An 18,841-nucleotide genomic window follows, 5' to 3' on the forward strand; every position below is an offset into this window, starting at 1 on the left:
CAGAAGCACCTGTTAGTGTAATGCAATTTTATTCAACTGCACCGTAAACTACACCCTCCAAAATTAGTTGAATCAACACCTCTCTAAAGCAGATACAACACAAACTGAACATTATAACCTTCCTAAAGATTTAATTTACTGTGAGACTGTTGTATCAGGTGGCATTCGGGCTGCAACTATTATTTTCATTGTTGATTATTCAATTGATTATTTTCTCAATTAATTGATTAGTTATTTGATCTATAAAATGCTGAAAAATGTCAATCAGTGTTTCCCAAAGCCTAAAATGACGTCATCAAATGTTTTATTTGTCCACAACCCGAAGATATTCAGTGTACTGTTCAGTTTATTTAGCTTTTTTCATTTGCTTTTTAGAGGCGAACCAAAAAAATATTTACATGTTACAAGCTGGAATCCGATAACTGACTTTTTTTTCTCAAAAAAAATAAATAAAAAAATAAATAAATAAATACTCCAACCGATTATCAAATTAGTTGATCTGTGATTTATTAGTTGGCAACTAATCAATTGATCATTACAGCTCCAGACAGCATAATGCCTGCGGGTGTGAGCAGTGCGAGACGGCGGCCTCTCTAAACTGCCGCGGTTCGCACGTGTGGTTTTCACACAGACAGCGTTGCTGCTGCAGTGCTACTGCAGAGCTGCTGCAGAGCTGCCTGCTGCTATAACTACTGTATTTCCACAATTAATAGCTAATACTACCCTTGTTTATGGAGCCGCACAAGCCACTGCATTTTCAACAACAGGATCCTGCACTTTTTTTTTTTTTTTTTTTTACAAAAAAGCCTTGAGTAAACAAATGTAGTAGAAATGAAAACAGGAAAGGCTGAGGTAAAAAATAAATGTTCGTAACTGTTCATGTCTGTAACTGATACTGACACTGAAACTACAGGAAAAGATGGTATTATGTCAGTATGATCATTAAAAGACTATTTAATGATATATAGGCGAGAATCCTACAGTACTGTCTAGATCAGTGGTTCCCAACCGGTGGGTTGCGGTCCAAAAGTGGGTCGTGGGTCCATTCTGAATGGACTGCAAGTGACTCACAAACCTGTCTAGTTTGTAGAAAAAACACTTTATTTTTAAGTACAGCAAATTTCCAGCACAGAGCTTTCATTCTGAAGTGCCGTTTCCTGCTGTAAAGTGAGTGGCTAACTGATAGTTACCTGCTAGAGACAGCAAACTAGCTTAACGACATAACCAAACACAAATATCATGCTGAATGTATGAAACTGTGAGACCTTGAACTAATGACTGAGGAGAAATCTGGACCTGTAGCTGAAACAGTTTGAAACCACTGGTCTAGATGTTCTACAGCTGAGCAGCAGCCACACTGCCTGCTGAGTGGCTGCTGCTCATGCGGGCAGTGGGGCTGCTCTTACCTGGTAACAAAGTTTCCAAAAAAAAAACAAAAAGGAAAAACAAGAGGGTCCAGGACACACACATGCACTGCTCACATAGGCAGTGTGGCTCGGATGTTAGTTTTAGGTGGGTGTACAAATTAAACTGTAGACCTCAGGCTGTTCTTACAGAGGAACTCCCAGTGCAAAGAGAATAAGGTGTCATTGCAGAAATATTTATTGAAATAAATATGCAATGGATACACTTTCATATTATGTCACATAAATATTGAATTTAGAGGCAGTTCTTTCAAAAATTCCTTTAAAATGTTCAAGATTTAGCTTTTCTCCAATTCAGTTTCTCTCCTCAAAACAATGTAAATACATCATTCTAGTAAAACGTACTGTCTGCAGCGACAGGTCATGGTCCAATTAATAATTATCTCGCCTTATAATACTATATATTGTTTTAGCTTATGATTTATACTGCTATCGTGCTGAATCAAGGGTCAAGTGTTCACATCTACTGCTATATCAATAGTACTCATTCATATAGAATATTGTGAACATGTAATATTTACAGTCTCAAAAATGAGCGAATAAAAGCTTCGGTTATATTGTGAAAAGATATCTTGATATATAAAACTTCAGGATTTAGACAAATATTTAGCAGATTTAAGAGTAAAACCAACCTCTACTATGCTTATTATTGTTATCATTTCAAATTCTAAACACCACAATGCAACTTGCTACTCTAGTTTGGTGAAAAATGAAGGCTGAGTCATGCTAGGTCATTACAATCATTCAAACACTGATTTAAATGTCATTCTGTACAAGGAAACCATTTAGAAATCATAGATAGATATTTAAACTCAACACCAAAGTCAGTCTGTTTTCATATCCTTTAAAAGAGTTGTGTTTTATCAAATTCATGTCACTGCATATGAAACAGTTTTACAGTTTGTTAGAGAAAATCCATCACTTTAAATCTCACATGAACAGGTGAGACTGCTCCGTTATTTCGATAATAAAACTAGTATAAAGTCTTAAGTGATATGAAAAACTCAGACGGACTTTGACAGTCCCGTTAAGTGCTGAACAAGGAATGCACATAAAGATCCACAAAGATTTTCCTAAAATATATTAAAACAAAGAAATTGACACACAAATATTCTCTTACAGTCTTAAAAGTACACAGTATTCTATTGGGTATGAGTGTAGGGATTCAGGGCATGCACCACCTGGCACTCAAGATGGCTTGTCACCTTCTTTCTTCAGTCGGCTTTAGGGAACAGAGAAAAAGAAAAACACTTTAAGCACTTGGCTGTAAAACACATTTTATAAGAGTTTAATTAAGTAATGTGGAATAATTTTGGCTCTATGTATACATATCTATATCTATATCTATATCTATATATATGTACATACTTTCCAGAAATCATGACCTGGTTATTCAAGATAATCCACAGACCTTGTTGTGAGCAGTTTCATGTAGGAATTATTTACTTTCTACCGAACTACCCCCACAAACTGTATCGTGGTGCAGAGGGAAGCATGCATTTACTGCTAGCTAGCTAATAAAAAGTTGTCATCTGTTATAGCCTGTGTTGAAAATGGTATCAAATATCGACAGTTTTGAATTTATTGTATCATGGTTAGTGATTCCAGTATCGAGACAACACTAGAAGAGATTCAGCAATACCATTTCTACCATACGAGCAGACTGTGGCAAAGTAATATGATTTGAGCAGAAATGGAGGAGGGGAGAAGCTGTAAATAAGGAAACCTGTAACACCTGAAATTATTGTACTCAGGAACCTTAAAGCTTCAATTTTGAAAGAATTTTAGTTTTATTGTTTAGATTTTTTTGTTTTTAACTCAAGTGTTGTCTCATGTGAGTCAGTTGTTTATTGATTTGTATGTAAGTTCCAAAAAATACAAAATAAATAAAAAATGTTGAAAAAGTAAAAAAAAGTACAGTATGGTTATTTCCCAACAATTTCTTAATTAAATTTACAGAACAATTACTTTATTGTGATATTCTGTTGCTAGGGCAACAACTTTGGTCCCTGTTTACTTCCTGTCAGCTTCTGCATTAACATACATTCAAACAGGAAATACAAAGGGACCCATTTAGAATGTTTATGTTGTCTGGTTTGAAACGGTCTATACTGTATATTGGTATAGAAGATTTGGGCCCTTCTGCCCGCCCCTACGATCAACAATAGAACAAATTTTAGACAAGGAAAAATAAGCTTTACAATCAGAGATTAAATAATAAGACTTATTCCAAAGACAGACTCTGTTTTAATCTAGCCATAAACAGGTACTGCCTAATCCCTCCTCTCCCACTGACCCCCTTTTTTTGTTTCTTTTCTTCTTGGTTTGGTCAAGTTTTGTATATTTTATTTATTTTCTATTATATATTAATTTAACCTGTATATAAAGTATAAAAATGTGCAATGGATTCTGAAGTTAACAACTGCCTGGAAAATGATGAAATATTGCAATTAAGTACATATATATATATATATATATAAAATAAAAGATGCGATTTCTTTTTCTCTCTGGTGTTTTTCTCGAGTGATTGTTTCAGCCTGTGCAGTAGATCAGACATTGACAAACCTTACCTGTAATAATCTTCCTGACTTGGTAGAGGGCCGCCATGCAGGTGATGCCCATGCAGCCACTGCTGCTCCATAGCCATCCTCTGCAGCTCTGCAGACTGAGCGTGCATGGCCTGGAGCTGGTGAGCAGCAGACATCTGAGGAATCGGGCCCTGCAGCTCTCGTGGATATGCAGCGCCTACCGAAAACACAAGAAAAACAAAAATACTAATTGATGGAGCAGGACACAGGAAAGAATCAAGTTGTGGGTGTTAAGAGATGAGATTATGTACCAAACAGTGGGTGGCGCAGCATCTCATGATCATGAGGAAGATCGCTGAGTAAAGGGTTGGGGATCGGGCCACCAGGGAAGGGGAACCGAGCTAGACGTGGTCCTGTAGCCATGGGGTCCACTAAAGGATGAGGGCTTGTTCCTGGATGAAGAAACAAAGTCAAACAGTAAATGCAGGTCAACGTTCCACCACCGGATATGTTACTGCTGACTCTGTAAAGTCAATAAATCCGACCTCACCTTGACCGAGGGGATCCTGTTGGTGCAGGTGGAGGTGGGAGTGAATGTGAGAGTGCTGGTGATGATGCGGCGTCACATTGAGCATCTGCAGCCTGGCAGCAGGGTCGGTCGCCACAGATGCCATCCTCTCTGCGTGAAGCCGCTCTGCAGTGAGTCGCTCTGCGTAAGTCAGCTCCGGGCGCAGCTGAGGTCCTGCTAGCGCCATCCTCTCCCGCTCCAGGTGGTTCAGCCCAGGATGGAAAGGTGCAAAGTGGTGGGGAGGCCCTGGTATGTGGGGAAGACCGATCGCCCCGTGTCTGGCAAAGTGCTCCATGGGGTTGGCCGAGGGGTGTAGAGTTTCCATGTCTGGAGGTTTGACCTCGTAGCCAGGCTTCATCCTCTCGCGGAGCTCCCTCTCTCGGAGGTTCCTCAGCTCGCGCTCTCTGAGGCTGGGCTCAGCGCTGTACAGTCCAGGCATGTGGTAGGCCAGCAAAGGGTCGCCAGGGCTCAGGGACACGTAGAAAGGGTGGTTGCGGTTGGTGGGCGACATGACATGGGGTCGGGCGTATTCGCTCAGGGTGCGCAGGGCGGGTGTGTCAGGGCCAATGTAGGGGGGCACAGCGGCTACAGTGGTGGGCGGCTGCTCAAAGGAGGGGCGTCCATGGACCTGAACCGTCATCTGAGGATCACTCATACGACTGTCATGGGAGGAGCTGGAGGCTCTCTGTAAGCAAAGACAGTGAGTGAGATACCATGTACATGTTTGGTGACAGAGAAGATATTTAAAAAAAAGAATGAACACACTGTTGCACTCACAGCGTTTCTGTCTGCCTCCCTTTCTCTCTCTCTCTCTCTGTCTTTTTCCCGTTCGCGTTCTTGTCGAGCGCTGAGCTCAGCCTCTCTCCTCGACTTCTCCACAGCCTCCTCCCTCTTCTTGGCCAGCTTGGAGGATGAAAGTGGAGTGAAGAACAGGTCTGTTCTGGCACAGGAGTTGTAACCACGATCCAAGTGTTTGATAAACCTGAAAGAAATAACAGATGTACATTTTTTTTAGTATAACTAATAAACTTCATCACAAAATAGTGACATGTTTTATTCAAAGGTAGATTATTCCTGTTGGTTCTAAAATTTCAGAGGCAACTTTATTATAGAGATCTGGGAATTAATTAACTCTGAAAGAAGTGCATTTACAACAAAGTCCAAATAGAAACCACATCAACAATCGAAAGTCCACAGTTTACGTGTACAAATTAAACCACTTATGTGTATAGGAAATCCTAACCAAACCCAAACCGACGTTAAAATGCTGCCGACAGCCATGGGAACTTCAACTCAATCAACCACACTGAAAGAGATAGTTTGGACCTTTTGAAGCAGGGTTTTATGACGTACATATCCATAGTCAGTGTACTACATACAGTAAAAGTTTTTTGACACGCCCCCAGTGTGGAGCAGCAGTAGGAGTAATGCCACAGAAGCTAAGCAATTTACTGCTGTGGACAGGGGCAGCAGCAAAACAAATTTTAGCCTCTATAAAAAGTCCCACCCACAGAAATCAATAACAGTTTAAGTGTATTATTTAGGTGTTTATGTACAATATTTTCACCTCTTTACTTTCCGTCCAACAGCCCAGTCTATGCTCTTGTAAAAGCCAACACACTCCATTGACAACAATAGTAATTTTGGCTTGCTGAACACTGGAGCTGCTGATCTACTGCTGCTCTGATTAGTTAGTTTGTGTTACTGTGTGACTTAGGTGAATCCAAACAAACCCTTTTTAACGCCGAAGTCACACAATAACACAAGCTAACTAACTGATTGAGGAAGCCACGACAGACCAGCAGCTCCTGTCTTCAGCGATGTTAAATTGCTGTTTTACTCAAATGTACCTGGCTTTAAAAAGAGCGATATAACTTCATATCCTTATCGGAAATCAATGTCTGATGGCAAGGTAAAGCGGTAAAAATATTTGATATATTACGTACATTTAAACAGATATTGATTTTTTTTAGGTCACATTTTTTTTCGGTGGCTAAAATATGTTTAACAGCTGGCCCAATCCACAGCAGTACACTGCTTAGCTTCTGTGTCAGACTCCAGTCTGCTTCTCCAAACTGGGGAATAAATGTATATATTATACCGACTATATACAGGTACCTCACACAGCCCCACTTAAAACAATCCAATCTGTCTATCTGATGTAGTTATGCACACGAAACCAAGTGAAACTTCTGACATTTTTTGGGATATGTTCACTTTTGGTTTCACCCCTAAATAAGTGATTTTGATAACTATCGTAAAGCTCCTCTGACCAATATTTTTTATCAACAGTTTTCATGACTACTTGTACGTAAAAGGGGCTGCCTGAAGTTCTAAAGACACACAATTACAAAGAGGCGATTGTTAGCAATGAAAATGTTGGATTTTAGGGTTCCTCCAACAACACTCATTAAGGAAAAAGTTACATTGAAGAGGAGATGAAGATGTGGCAGCCATACTCTGCGAATCTTGGGCAACTAAAATGAAATAGGCAACTGTCTGCTAAAAAGTTGGCTTATTAAGCGATAATATGTCAGTGTTTACAGCTTGTTTTCGCTGCTGGCTAAAAAAATCAGATTTCTCTGAAAGGTAAGGTTAAGTGACCACTTGTGTTGCTTTCCATAATGTAAGTAATTTGTAGGACTGGAGGCATTTCAAGGTCAAAAACATTTTGTGACTTCCCTAAAAAAAATAAGACAGCCCTCCAACATACCGTGCAGACTGGCTGGCATGACTCGCCATGTTGACAATGGTGGGCTCTGGTGAGGGGCTCCGAGGTGGAGACGGTGGGCTCTCAGCCTCTTCAATCTCATCCAGTGGCTCTTCTTTGATCTGAATTTGGGGTCCTCCTGCTGTGGAGCTCGGCGAGGGTCTCAGAGGAAGAGGTGGGAATGACGGCTGGAGGCTCGGGACAGGGCCAATAGCAGAAGATGTTACGGAGGTGAGAGGGTGTGAGGCTGCGGCAGGTGGGTGAGAGGAAGTCATGCTTTTTCCAGGGTGGGTCTGAACCTGAGAGATCACTGGAAGTTGGGTAGGAAGCGACTGCATTGGCAAAGGCTGTGGCATGAGCTGAAGGGGGGGAGGGGGAGCACCCGGAGGATGCTGGTTGGGCAGAGCGTTGAGTGGCTTTAGAGCAGGGGGAGGGGGGAGATTGGAGGGCATCTGAGGAAAAGGTGGAGCAGACTGGTGTGGCATCTGTTTGTGTGAGGGTGGAATTGGAGTGGTGGGAGGAGGCTTGATTTGTGGGCCGGCCAGAGGAGGCTGGGGGAGCTGAGACTCCCTGAAGAAGGGCGGGGGTCGCTGGGGGGCCTGAGGTGGCGGGCCATGAGGCTGCAGAGGCTGTGCAGAGCTGAGAGCAGGTGGGACGTGAAATGCTGGAGAAAGAGGAGAGTCCTGACCCAGTACTGGCGGAAGAGGCGGTGGACCGGGAAGAGCGTGAGAGCCGGGCTGCGGTCGGATGTTTGGAGCCTCTGACGCAGCTGACTGACCGGCAGCTGGCTGAGGGGGGTCTGGAGAAGGAGGGGGGGGGCTCTGAGCTGAATCAGCAGGGGGAGTGCTTTGCGTTGGCTGAGGAGTGATGGGAGGAGCCTGAGAGGGGAGGGCCTGTGGGACTGGTGTGTCAGCCAGCACAGCAGCAGGAGCGACAGGCTCTGATGGGACGCCGTTCGGCTGGGCAGATGAGTCTGAGTCACTCTCATTGCCCTGTTGAGGGCTGGGAATGCTGGGAGAGGAGCTGCGGTTGTCCTGATCGATGTCTTTGGTGTCACTGCTGCCATCATCCTGAGCACTGCGGCTTTCTGAAGAGCTTTCCTCCTCTACCTCGGCCTCTCCCTCTGACCGCGAGCCCCGTGGATCCTAGAGGACAAAACAAACTAATTAAGTTCCAATACATTATTACTATATAACTTTCTGTGCTCAGATATGAAGGACGAGCTTCCAATAAGGAATGAGCCACTTGCACTTGAAACATATTGCAGAATTTTCTCTGACATTTCAAGATTGACAGATTTTACTGCAGAAAACTAGACATTTACTGTCTCTGCTGCACAAAATATCACAAATGGAGCACCTTTGGAGAAGTTTATACCGAAATGGTATTTGACATTAAAGTAGAGTTTTAACCCAGTTCCCAGGGCTTTTAAACCCAGAGACAACTTTTCAAGGAACTTAAAGGTTCCATTAGCACATTGTTGTCTGTGTTTCTATCCTGGGAGTGAACACACTGCAGCCTGCAGTTCAGTGTGCCCGTCCGTTTCATCTAAAAAACACATTAAAAAAACAACACACCTCAGGCTTTGTCTCACTACGACAACATTTACTGCCGGATGTCAGATGTAAGTTGGGTGTAATGAATGAAATTCAGAGGAGGAAAATGAAACCAAGAGTGCCTTTTTCTACGATAAATCATCTGCCGAGTGTTTGAAGGTTATTCATTTGTGCTTTGTTTTCCTCTTTGTCTTTTTTAAAATGAGTCGGGAAGCTGACAGAAAAGCCTGACTTTACGTGTAATGATACCAAACAAGATAAAATGTTTCCCCTTTGTCCTAAAACGGTCCTGAATTGATTGTTTTGTGAATGAAGTGGTGCATGCATTGAACCAGCAGTGCTGTGTGTGTTTGATCAATTAGCGACGGTCCCTACAAACCCCACCCCAAAAGTACTACCCCACTATCAGGGACTTTTTGAGTGATTAAATAATGACTCTGCAACTTGATTTGGACCCTGATCCCTGTGGTCAAAAGGCAATGAGTTCCTCAAAAGGTTCCTGGTCTCTGGGGAAAGTTAATGCAGTGAAAAGCGGGCTTATGTGTTCCCTCTTACCTGTGTCTTTGGCCTTTTCGGTGTAACTTTTTCAGGCTCGTCAGGCTCCTGAGCAGGACTCTCCCGTACACGTTTTGTTGTCTTTGGTGACATTACCTCCTCTTTTATTTTCTGTGGACGCAGCATGAGATTTGCACAGAAGTGTTAATGACCACCCAACATGACTATTCAACAAGCATCTATAGCTACAGCAGTGAGACATGTATTCTGAAGGGACACACCTACAAACTGTATAACATACACGTATAATTGAGTCACATGTAGGCTGGGACTGACTAAACTTTCATTTACTTAATGGCTGAATTCTTTGAAGACCTCCTCACTAGTCTGATAAGATAATGTCATGCAGAGGCAACATGTCGGCCTACATGCATATAAGAAAAACTTGTAGATTGTGTTTACCTTGTTTGTCTTCTTGCTGGGTTCATTCTTGTTGTCAGTGGAAGACGATCTCAAAGAGTTAGAAGCTGCTCCGATCAGAGATGGCTGGCTGCTGATCTGCTGATCCTCACTGGTGGGGGAGCCTGTGAGCCTCCTGTGGCCGCTTCTCAAAGATGACAGCTGCTTTAAATAAAAATATTCAGCAGTTAGTATTGTTGTAATTTTTGTATTGTATTAGTGTAATAACACGTGCAGGAAAGACACGTTTGCCCTCACGTACAAGATATTTTTCAGATTAAACAGTGACAGACACATTTTGACAGATTCAATAAGGATCTGGAATCTGTTGTAAATCGTGATGACATTTTAACTGCAGCGCTGCATTTGCACAAACAACTCTTTTGTATCTTAATGAGCAGTAATAAATATGACAGTTTGATTGATCTGTCAGCCTCAGGCTTACAGGTGCTCTGCTCCGCCGTGTCCTCATGCCATGCTTGCTGTTAACCTCTTCTTCCTCTTTCACAGGTTTAAACATGAATGGAGCGCCTGCAGATTTTGGAGCTGCTGGAAGATATCCATGTTTGTTTTCATATGTGCGACAAGACGTGCAGAGCAGCGGGCTGTCTCTTCGCCCCTGGTGCCAATCTTTAGAACCTGTTTCAAAAGAGTAAAACACTTCAGGTTCACATTTCACAAACTGTTTGCTTTTGTACATCAGGATTCAAGTATTTTCTCAGAATAAAAAGGCTTTCACAGAAAAGCACTCAGCCTAATCTGAAAAATCTGAATAAAGATGTGTACTCACTTGTTGTGCCACAGTGGCTGCAGCTCTTGATTTCCTGTTCGCTGTCTTCACTATCAAGATCATCCTCACTGGCAGAGCTCACATCCACTGCAAAGGAAAAGATCAGCTTCAATGAAGACCAACACCACACTCTGTGACAGCACGACTATGAACAAAAATAATCTGCATGAATGTGAGAAAATAAAATGGCAACACATCTGAGAAGTGCTCACCTGAATAATTTCGCGATGGGGTGACAGGAGCTGCCGCAGAGCGAGTCTTTGCTTTGCGAGAGGACGGCTGTCGGCGTTGCTGTCGATAGGCTCTCGTTCCTGCAGCCTCAGGAGTTTTCTTCCAGTGGTAATAGAAAGTGATTAGCTCCCCCTGATGATAAGAACAAAGGACTCTGGGAACAATCCAAAACTATAGCTACCATTAAATCACCGCATGCATTACAAACTGTTCTGTATGCAAAAACATAGTGTTTAATTACAGTTTTCTTGCTGGGCAGAAAGTCTTTCCGGATGCGGAAGAAATTCTTTCCATACTGTCTCAGGCCTTTGATGAAGCGTTTCTGTTGGGAAAAAGTAGGAAAGGTAATGGCAGATGAAATTACATGATATACAGTTGAAAATCGAAAGAATCCGGCATAGATAATGTTAATCCTGTGATACATAGCATTTATCAAACAGATGTCTGACACAAATATTATAAATAAGTACGAGACTGATTTGCTGTTTACTGTAGCATATAAAAGGCTACTATTTAAGGAACTGCCAATTTCTAGACATCCATTTCATTACCAAGGATTTTTATCTGCCTGCAGATAACTCAGTGACTGTGATGGATTGTGTTACAAGCTAAAGGTTTCTCACCACATCATCCTCCGACCAGCATTTCTCAATAAGCTTCGGCAGAGGCTTCTTGACCAGACGCTGGAGAGCTTTTGCCGCATCATAATGACTTGCATGTAGCTACAAAGGATAAAATCATAGATGTAAATCTGCAATGCAATATTTTTGTTCTTTGACTTTACTGTATAATGATGAATCTAATTCAAGTTGAGCTCCGCACCATGTTGAGTGCGTTGAGCGTGGTGTCATCACGGGACGCGGCCAAACATCCGTCCTCTGTGGATCCACCATCACACATCCCTGCAAACGCTGCCATGCTCCTGGAAAAATACACAGGTGAAATAAACATTGAGGATGAATTTTTACACTCTTGTGGTTTCATTTTTAGTCTGATTCTCAGGAGAGACTCTGAAATACTTGAAAATACAGGCCCTGGTGTCTCTAACAGAAAACTAGCAGTGTCAACAGTGTTAATCACTTCCCCATTAAGCCACATTTCTCAGCTGCATGGCATTTAAAGGAATACTTAAACCACAAAATGACTATGTTTATACCGGATAGTCGTGCCGTGTTACCTTGAATTCATGAAGACAACTTTGTTTATCTTGTATACCTCTACCGAAAAAGGCAAATATTGATTTATAGACTGACTGGGGAACACTTTAACAACAGCAAAACTTTATCAAGACATCTGTTTACAAACTCTTTTACAACTTGTGCTGTATGATCCAAGTCTCTTGTATCTAGTCGTATGCTCAGTACTTTCCCAGCACATGCATTTCTGCTATAACCTTACTATTCAAAAGTGAACTGAAAGTGAGACTTGTCTATGCTGTCTTCAAAGCCAGACTTGAATACTAAGGTTTTAACAAAAATACATGTGTTTGGGAAATACTGAGAATATGATTAGTTAAATGAGACTTGGATTACACTGCAGGAGTTGTGTGAGAGTTTGTAAATGAATGTTTTGATATAGTTTTGTTGTTGTTAAATATGGTTTCAATCAATTAATAAATCAGTATGTCCACAGTTTTCCATGAAGGCATGTGAGGATAAACTTTTTTTTTTCCCACAAATTCAAGGTAACAGCATGACTTACTGATATACAAATGGTCATTTTGTGGGTGAAGCATTCCTTTTAAAAATCAGGTAAACAGAGGTTGCATACAATACAGTGTCAAAAGGTTAATAAGTAATAGTGGTTATTTTTTGGCTTTTAACATTACTAATAATAAATAATAATGCCCCACATGACCTACTGTAAATACTGGTTTGACATACATAGTAAGGGCAATTCAGTAAAGCATTAAATAGCATCTGTATCTTGTTGTTTAGTAAGGACATGGCTGCATGCTATATTAGTTTATTGTGAATTTCCCCAAAAATATTTTGGCTCCTTTGGCAAAGGTGCTAACCTCTATACTTCGGCTGTATCAAATAGTTCAAAGCTTCACTGATGGCGCTGACATTTGAATTCTAAATCTTTCAAACACTGCGCAGCTTATTTTTTTGCATTGTCTATCCATTCTGTTTAAACCCTGTATTTCTGCACAGTTGCAGACAAAGATTAGGCTACACCAATATTATTGGTATTATACTATTTGTAGAATTATATTTTAGTGTTGGCTGCGCAGGATTGTTTTTGAACTGCATGATACAAACATTTCCAATCACTTCAGAGTGTCTTTAAAATCCAAAGGTCAAAATTTACTGAAAAAAATATATGTTTCATTTCCAAAATTCACAATAAGTTTTATCTAATGAAACATTCTGCTTCAATCCGCATTTATTGGCATTTAGCCTTTCAAAAACAAAATTACCACTGTGGTCAAGAAACTGTTTGCTCTCCCACTTGCTGCACACAAAGGAAGGCACACACCTGTATCAACAGGGCGGTCCAGCAACACCATAAACTATATTTATTCATTAATGAAAGTTGAGTTAATAAAACAGACTAAGTCATTTAATCTGTTTAATCATTCTACTCAAATTGAGGTTTTCTGTTATTTTCTTAAAGGGTCATGACGTCATCAAATATGACAACAGACATTTAAAGCTTCATTTGAAAACCTCAATAAAAGCTTTTAATGTAAAAAATTTATATTTGGTACAGCCCTACTTAACACACAACTCAAGACTGACATAGTTCACAGAAGCACCAGTGATTTTAAGCAGTGTAGTGCAAACACTGACCTGGCAGCTCTGAGGTACATGAGAAGGTCACAGTCATTGACCCCAGGCGTCCACATCAGCTCCTCGCTCTCTGTCTGAGCCTGTAAACCAGGACCAGGCCGCGGCTGCAACTCTGGAAGCTTGGCCTGCAGTGACACCAGAGAAGACCAGGAAACACTTATTAGACCACCCCAAGAACTGCAACTCAATGTAATGTAGTATTTATGCCTTAAAAAAGGAGAAAATCCAAGCACTTTTTTAAAATGACAATATTCACAAAATATACAAGATTTTTTATAAAAAAGTAAGAAAAAAAATACATTTTAAGAGCTGTCAAAAAATGTGTATTATTACCATGTGATATTAAAATAATAAATAGAGACAAGGATTTCTTCACACACAAATAGATGTTGCTGGTGTTTGTTTTAGGTACCTGCTAGAGTCTGTTTCACATGACTACACATTCAAAAAGATCCTCCAATTTAACACATGACAAAGAAGCATACATGCTGTATGACATGCAAATAACAAAGCACACTGAACAGACAGGTCTGACCAGTTTCATAATGAGCATAATGTGCCACTCTGAAGGCAAACAAATCAAAAGTAGGCAAACATACTTCTCTCACAACAGTGTTCCTATAAAAAATAATAAATATGACTTTTGGATGTCCTTAATTGTGTTCAAATGAGACATAAATAATATTTCAATTCAAGCAGGATGTACCTGGTGACTTGGTCCCACTCTTATCTCGCCCTGTGTGCTGTTCAGGCTCCTGAAATAAAACATAAAATATAAATAAAGCATCCCATTTCATCATGTGCAGTCATAATAATGTGCCAACTTCAGTCCTGGCAGTATTAAAGTGTTTACAATGAAGCAGTCAATAGTGTCCACACAGTTAAAAGTCAGTCTGATATATATGAGCTGTTAATAAGAGGGTAATTAAGGCTGTGCAGTATGCAGACAGACGTATGATCAATATGTGTATAAGTTGGCTGTCAGAGCAGCTTCCCTCCCTGTGCACAGTGATTTCAGCAGCAGAATAACATCCCGCCCCTCCATCACTGTGAGCCAATCTCAGCTGTGACCTGCGTCGTTTCCTTATATTACATGAATGAAATCCGACGCTAGCTACCGCAAAAGACTGTCAATCAATCATACATGAGCTGCTAATTTTTACGGTCACCATTACGAGAACAGTGTGTGCTACTTTGGAGATCCTAACAGGTTGACAGTAGCTGGCTGACTCCGTCTCGGGGTGAACTGTTAGCTAAAGTATGCGATCAATAATAAATATAAACGTTAGCATGCACAACATGTCGCTGACATACATACATAATAGCGACAACGACCCGTGTCAGCGCACGTCAAACCCAGAGGGAATAACAGCCGATTAATTAAACGATGCATACGCTTAATCTGCTTTACTGACACTACCCAAAACAATAGCTGCACAAATAAGTGTTAGCGACATTAAAGCGAGCTCAAAGCCATTTTCCAACAGGAGCGGCTAGCTGCTAACAGACAGTAACATTACGCTGTTATTTGGCTAGCTTGTTAGCCAGACACGAACTTCGTGACCACTGACACTCCGAGTATTTCATACAAACGGCTCCCAAAGTAGCGCTACAAAACACTTACAGACATATTCAGCACGTAACAAGTAAAATATAAATATAAACGGTAAGTTAATCAAGTTACCTCCGCGGACTGAACAGGTCGTCCATGTCGAAGGATGTTTGGATGTGGCTTGTTGACACTACGCAGCGCAGTGGGCGATACACACACAAAAACTATGCGAATCCCCTATTACATGGCTATTCAAAATGGAGGCGGTGTAGTGGAGGGAGTCAGTCTATTTTTTTCCCAGTGCAATGACCTCAGCAGCCACAGCTAAGCCTTCAAAGTTGTCTGGGTGTACATAACTGAGCATGTGCCGCGGATCAGCAGGAGCAGGAACCAGTGAGGCTGCTCATCAGCTGCTGCACAGGCCTCCATGAATCAAACAACACTTCATACTGTGTGTGCTGCTGCTGCTGCTGCTGCTGCTGTGGTTATTAGACAGCATTATGTAAGCCATGACACCGACACCAACACTACTGTCATGTACCACTGTGGTTAATACTAAACCACTGACTGATGAAGACACTGACACCTTTGTAATGTTCACAGCCCGACTGGTTTTAAGGTTATTATTCAATACTAAAAGTATATTAAAATATATATATTATAATATATAAAATAAACATCCTAATACATCCATAAACACCCATATACACATATATACATACATACATATATATGTATATAGATAGATTTTAATATATAATAACATATGATATATGTTATACATACACATATAATGTATATGAGTGTTCTATATCTATATATTATATAATATATATTATTATTTATATTACTCATTATATTGCTTATATATGACTTTTTAAGCACTTTGTAACTGTGTTTTGAAAAGTACTATACAAATAAAGTTTATTATAAGTTTATTAATATTACAGTAGCCTACTTATATAATATTACTTATTTTTATTAATTTATATATATATATATATATATATATATATATATACACACTAGTCCATACCCATTGGTAGCTTTGTCACCTTCTACCTATGCCAATCCTCAATGCCTATGTGCAGTTTCACATAGATTGACCACGTCAGTGAGTAGAAAAACGTGGGACAGACAGAATGACTCACTGACAGAATATCACACTGACAGTTTCCGTGATTATGTACAGCATACCACACCATGACTTAGTGATACCAAAAAAAAAACAAAAACAACAACAACAACAACAACATTGGGCCACAGGGGGAGCCACAGCGATCGGTCGCATTTTAGCCATTTTTAAGCATTTTTCTGTTGTTATAGCGCCACCCAGTTGCCAATTAGAGTTAAATTTCTCCAGTCACCTTGAGGCGTCCTGTTCTACATATCTACCAAGTTTAGTAAAAATCGATATGGCGGTTAGGCCTAGATAAGAAATTAGCTCTCTAGCGCCCCCATTTTGTTTGATGGGGTCAATAATGGAGGGGTCCCCTCAGATTATGTGTGGTCATATGCCTACAAAGTTGCGTGGTGATCGGTGAAACCCTTGAGATGTTATACACCTTTATGTGATGAGCCACGCCCTCCGCAATATTCATTGCCTTATAGAAGCTCAGTTTTAGTAAGTTTTCCAACTTTTGCCAAGAGGGAACTTTAGATATTGGTCCCTAGATTATGTTCACCGAGTTTCATGCAGATCGGTCAAACTTCCTAGGAAGAGATCGATTTTAAGTGTTTTTCAAAAAATTCAAAATGGCGGAAAATCTATATAACCAGAAGTTATGGGTTCTTAGGCAAATTTGTTCCTCATGAGGAGAGCCACCTCTGTGCAAAGTTTCATGTCTCTACGACATACGGGGCATGAGATATGGCCATTCAAAGTTTGCAATTTCAATCGGTTGCTATAGCACCCCCCTTTGGCCAGTTGATGTAATATTGCTTTATTCGCATCCTTCCATGACCCTCTACCACTGTGCCAAATTTCACATGGATTGACCAAGTCAGTGAGGAGAAAAACGTGGAACAGACACACAGACAGAGTTTTCGTCATTATATAGTAAGATATACATACATACGTATACAGATGTACGTGTGTACATGTTAACTTCATATATTGTCATATATATATATATATATATACAATAAATATACATACAGAAATGTTACATAGTATACCGTGTGTTATGTTTACTTATGTTTCTGTATGCATGTGTGTGTTTGTGATGTTTATATACATACAAACAATGATGGTATACTGTATGTCATTAATCTAAAATTGTTATTCACCATATTATAAACGTGGATGTAGTCTGGTGCTATGGCTGGTAAATCTTCTTCTTCTTCTTCTAAACAACTTACATGGTGAACAGATTAATATCCTGCTCTTGAACCTCAAAAAGTTTAATTTATTGATTCATGTTTGAATAAAGTATACAATTAAAGCCCTGACTTAAGTCATGATTTTATAATGAAGGAAATCAAACTACACTTACTTTCCCTGAGAGTTGTGTTAACTTTATATATGCATGTATCTGTGTTTGTGATGTTTATGTACATACATATCTGACATAATGATGATTATACTCTATATTATCAATCTGCATCAATAAAAAAACAAACCTTGATATTCACCATATTATAGATGTGGATGTATTCTGGAATGACAATCTACAAACCAACATGTTACCTGTTATTATCTGTGTGTGTGTCAAACACAGAGAGCTGAATCTAGACTATCTACCGAAGCTGGAAACAGGTTGTTCTGTAATGTGCAAGTTTTCCATTCCAAGTGAAAGCATCCATTTGTATTAACCTGCAGAGGACATGTGGTGTTTCACTCCCCTGGGTGGTCATGATGAGTTTAAGTGATAGGGGTAGATAGAGGTAAGGTAGTTACACAAGACTCACCTGAGCTCAGATACACAACTCAGGCAGACAACAAGCAAGACTCTTCTGTTCTGACTTCTCCCCACAAAGGTGCTTTAAATGGTACAAGTGTGTGTAAATGAGACAGTTAAATGATGGAAAAGAGAATCAGGAGCCAGAAATAATTAAATAATTTACCAACATAAAACAAGTTTATGATTGATACACTACAAAGTTTCGAGACTTAAAAAATGTGTAACTTTGTGTATATAGTATGACACAAAAACTAACAAAAGCAGATGAACACTTCACTGAATTTTACTTTGTTACTGTAATAAAGTCTGCTGAGAAATTAACAGTCTACACATTTGCAGAATTGGATATCTGTCCATCTTTTTTTTCTCCATATTTTTATTTACAGCTCCACAGGTTCCACTCTAGTTTAATAATCAGACTAGATTGCCCTTTTGTTTCATTGTATTATAGATATATTTTCAAATCACTGAAGTACTCAAAAGATGTGGGATCTCCTTCAACTCAACATAAACATCTTCCACCACCACCACAGTAAAATAAAACGAAACATGGGACAAATAATCACAATACATTTTGTTACTAATAAGATTTTTTTTATTATTAACGGTCTCAAAGTGCAGCTTTTATGATTACAGTACGTCAGTGCTGTAATTAAATATTACTCACAGTAACATCTGCTCTATTATTTTACTCCACATTAACAAACACACACAGTAGAAATCTTAATAGTCTTGTTCCCTCTATGAATTATATACCATGATTAGTAGCTCTACATTAACCGTTATCTCTTTGATGTGTTTTCCAGTATTATCAAATGTGTTGTCATGGA

General features: G+C 40.0%; 1 protein-coding gene across 2 annotated transcripts; it reads right to left on the reverse strand.

Moving 5' to 3' along the window:
* Positions 1-47: 47 nt before the first annotated feature.
* On the reverse strand, positions 48-15,412 carry rereb (arginine-glutamic acid dipeptide (RE) repeats b). Of its 2 annotated transcripts, none has more exons than XM_050038313.1 (17): positions 15,241-15,412; positions 14,263-14,311; positions 13,557-13,681; positions 11,584-11,683; positions 11,385-11,483; positions 11,003-11,083; positions 10,743-10,893; positions 10,531-10,617; positions 10,186-10,379; positions 9,744-9,902; positions 9,342-9,452; positions 7,234-8,375; positions 5,298-5,502; positions 4,503-5,205; positions 4,264-4,404; positions 3,995-4,169; positions 48-2,646 (listed from the first exon to the last, which is right to left on the reverse strand). In XM_050038313.1, the coding sequence occupies exons 1-17, from the start codon at positions 15,264-15,266 to the stop codon at positions 2,613-2,615; spliced, it is 3,582 nt and encodes a 1,193-aa protein (XP_049894270.1). In that variant the 5' UTR covers positions 15,267-15,412; the 3' UTR covers positions 48-2,612. The 2 variants fall into 2 exon arrangements, with proteins under 2 accessions (XP_049894270.1, XP_049894269.1); XM_050038312.1 differs by having other exon boundaries at positions 9,744-9,905.
* Positions 15,413-18,841: the final 3,429 nt, after the last annotated feature.

This window comes from Epinephelus moara, chromosome 24 (assembly GCF_006386435.1).
Source record: "Epinephelus moara isolate mb chromosome 24, YSFRI_EMoa_1.0, whole genome shotgun sequence".
In the NCBI taxonomy this organism is placed as follows: Eukaryota; Metazoa; Chordata; class Actinopteri; order Perciformes; family Serranidae; genus Epinephelus; species Epinephelus moara.

What these genes read in the sequence shown, in the direction of transcription:
- rereb (XM_050038312.1), bottom strand. Translation starts at nt 15,266, where the DNA reads ATGGACGACCTGTTCAGTCCGCGGAG. An exon ending in GCTGGTCGGAGGATGATGTG is followed by an intron (nt 11,084 to 11,384) that starts GTGAGAAACCTT and finishes TTTTCCCAACAG; the next exon opens with AAACGCTTCATCAAAGGCCT. An exon ending in GGGAGGCAGACAGAAACGCT is followed by an intron (nt 5,206 to 5,297) that starts GTGAGTGCAACA and finishes CTTTGCTTACAG; the next exon opens with AGAGCCTCCAGCTCCTCCCA.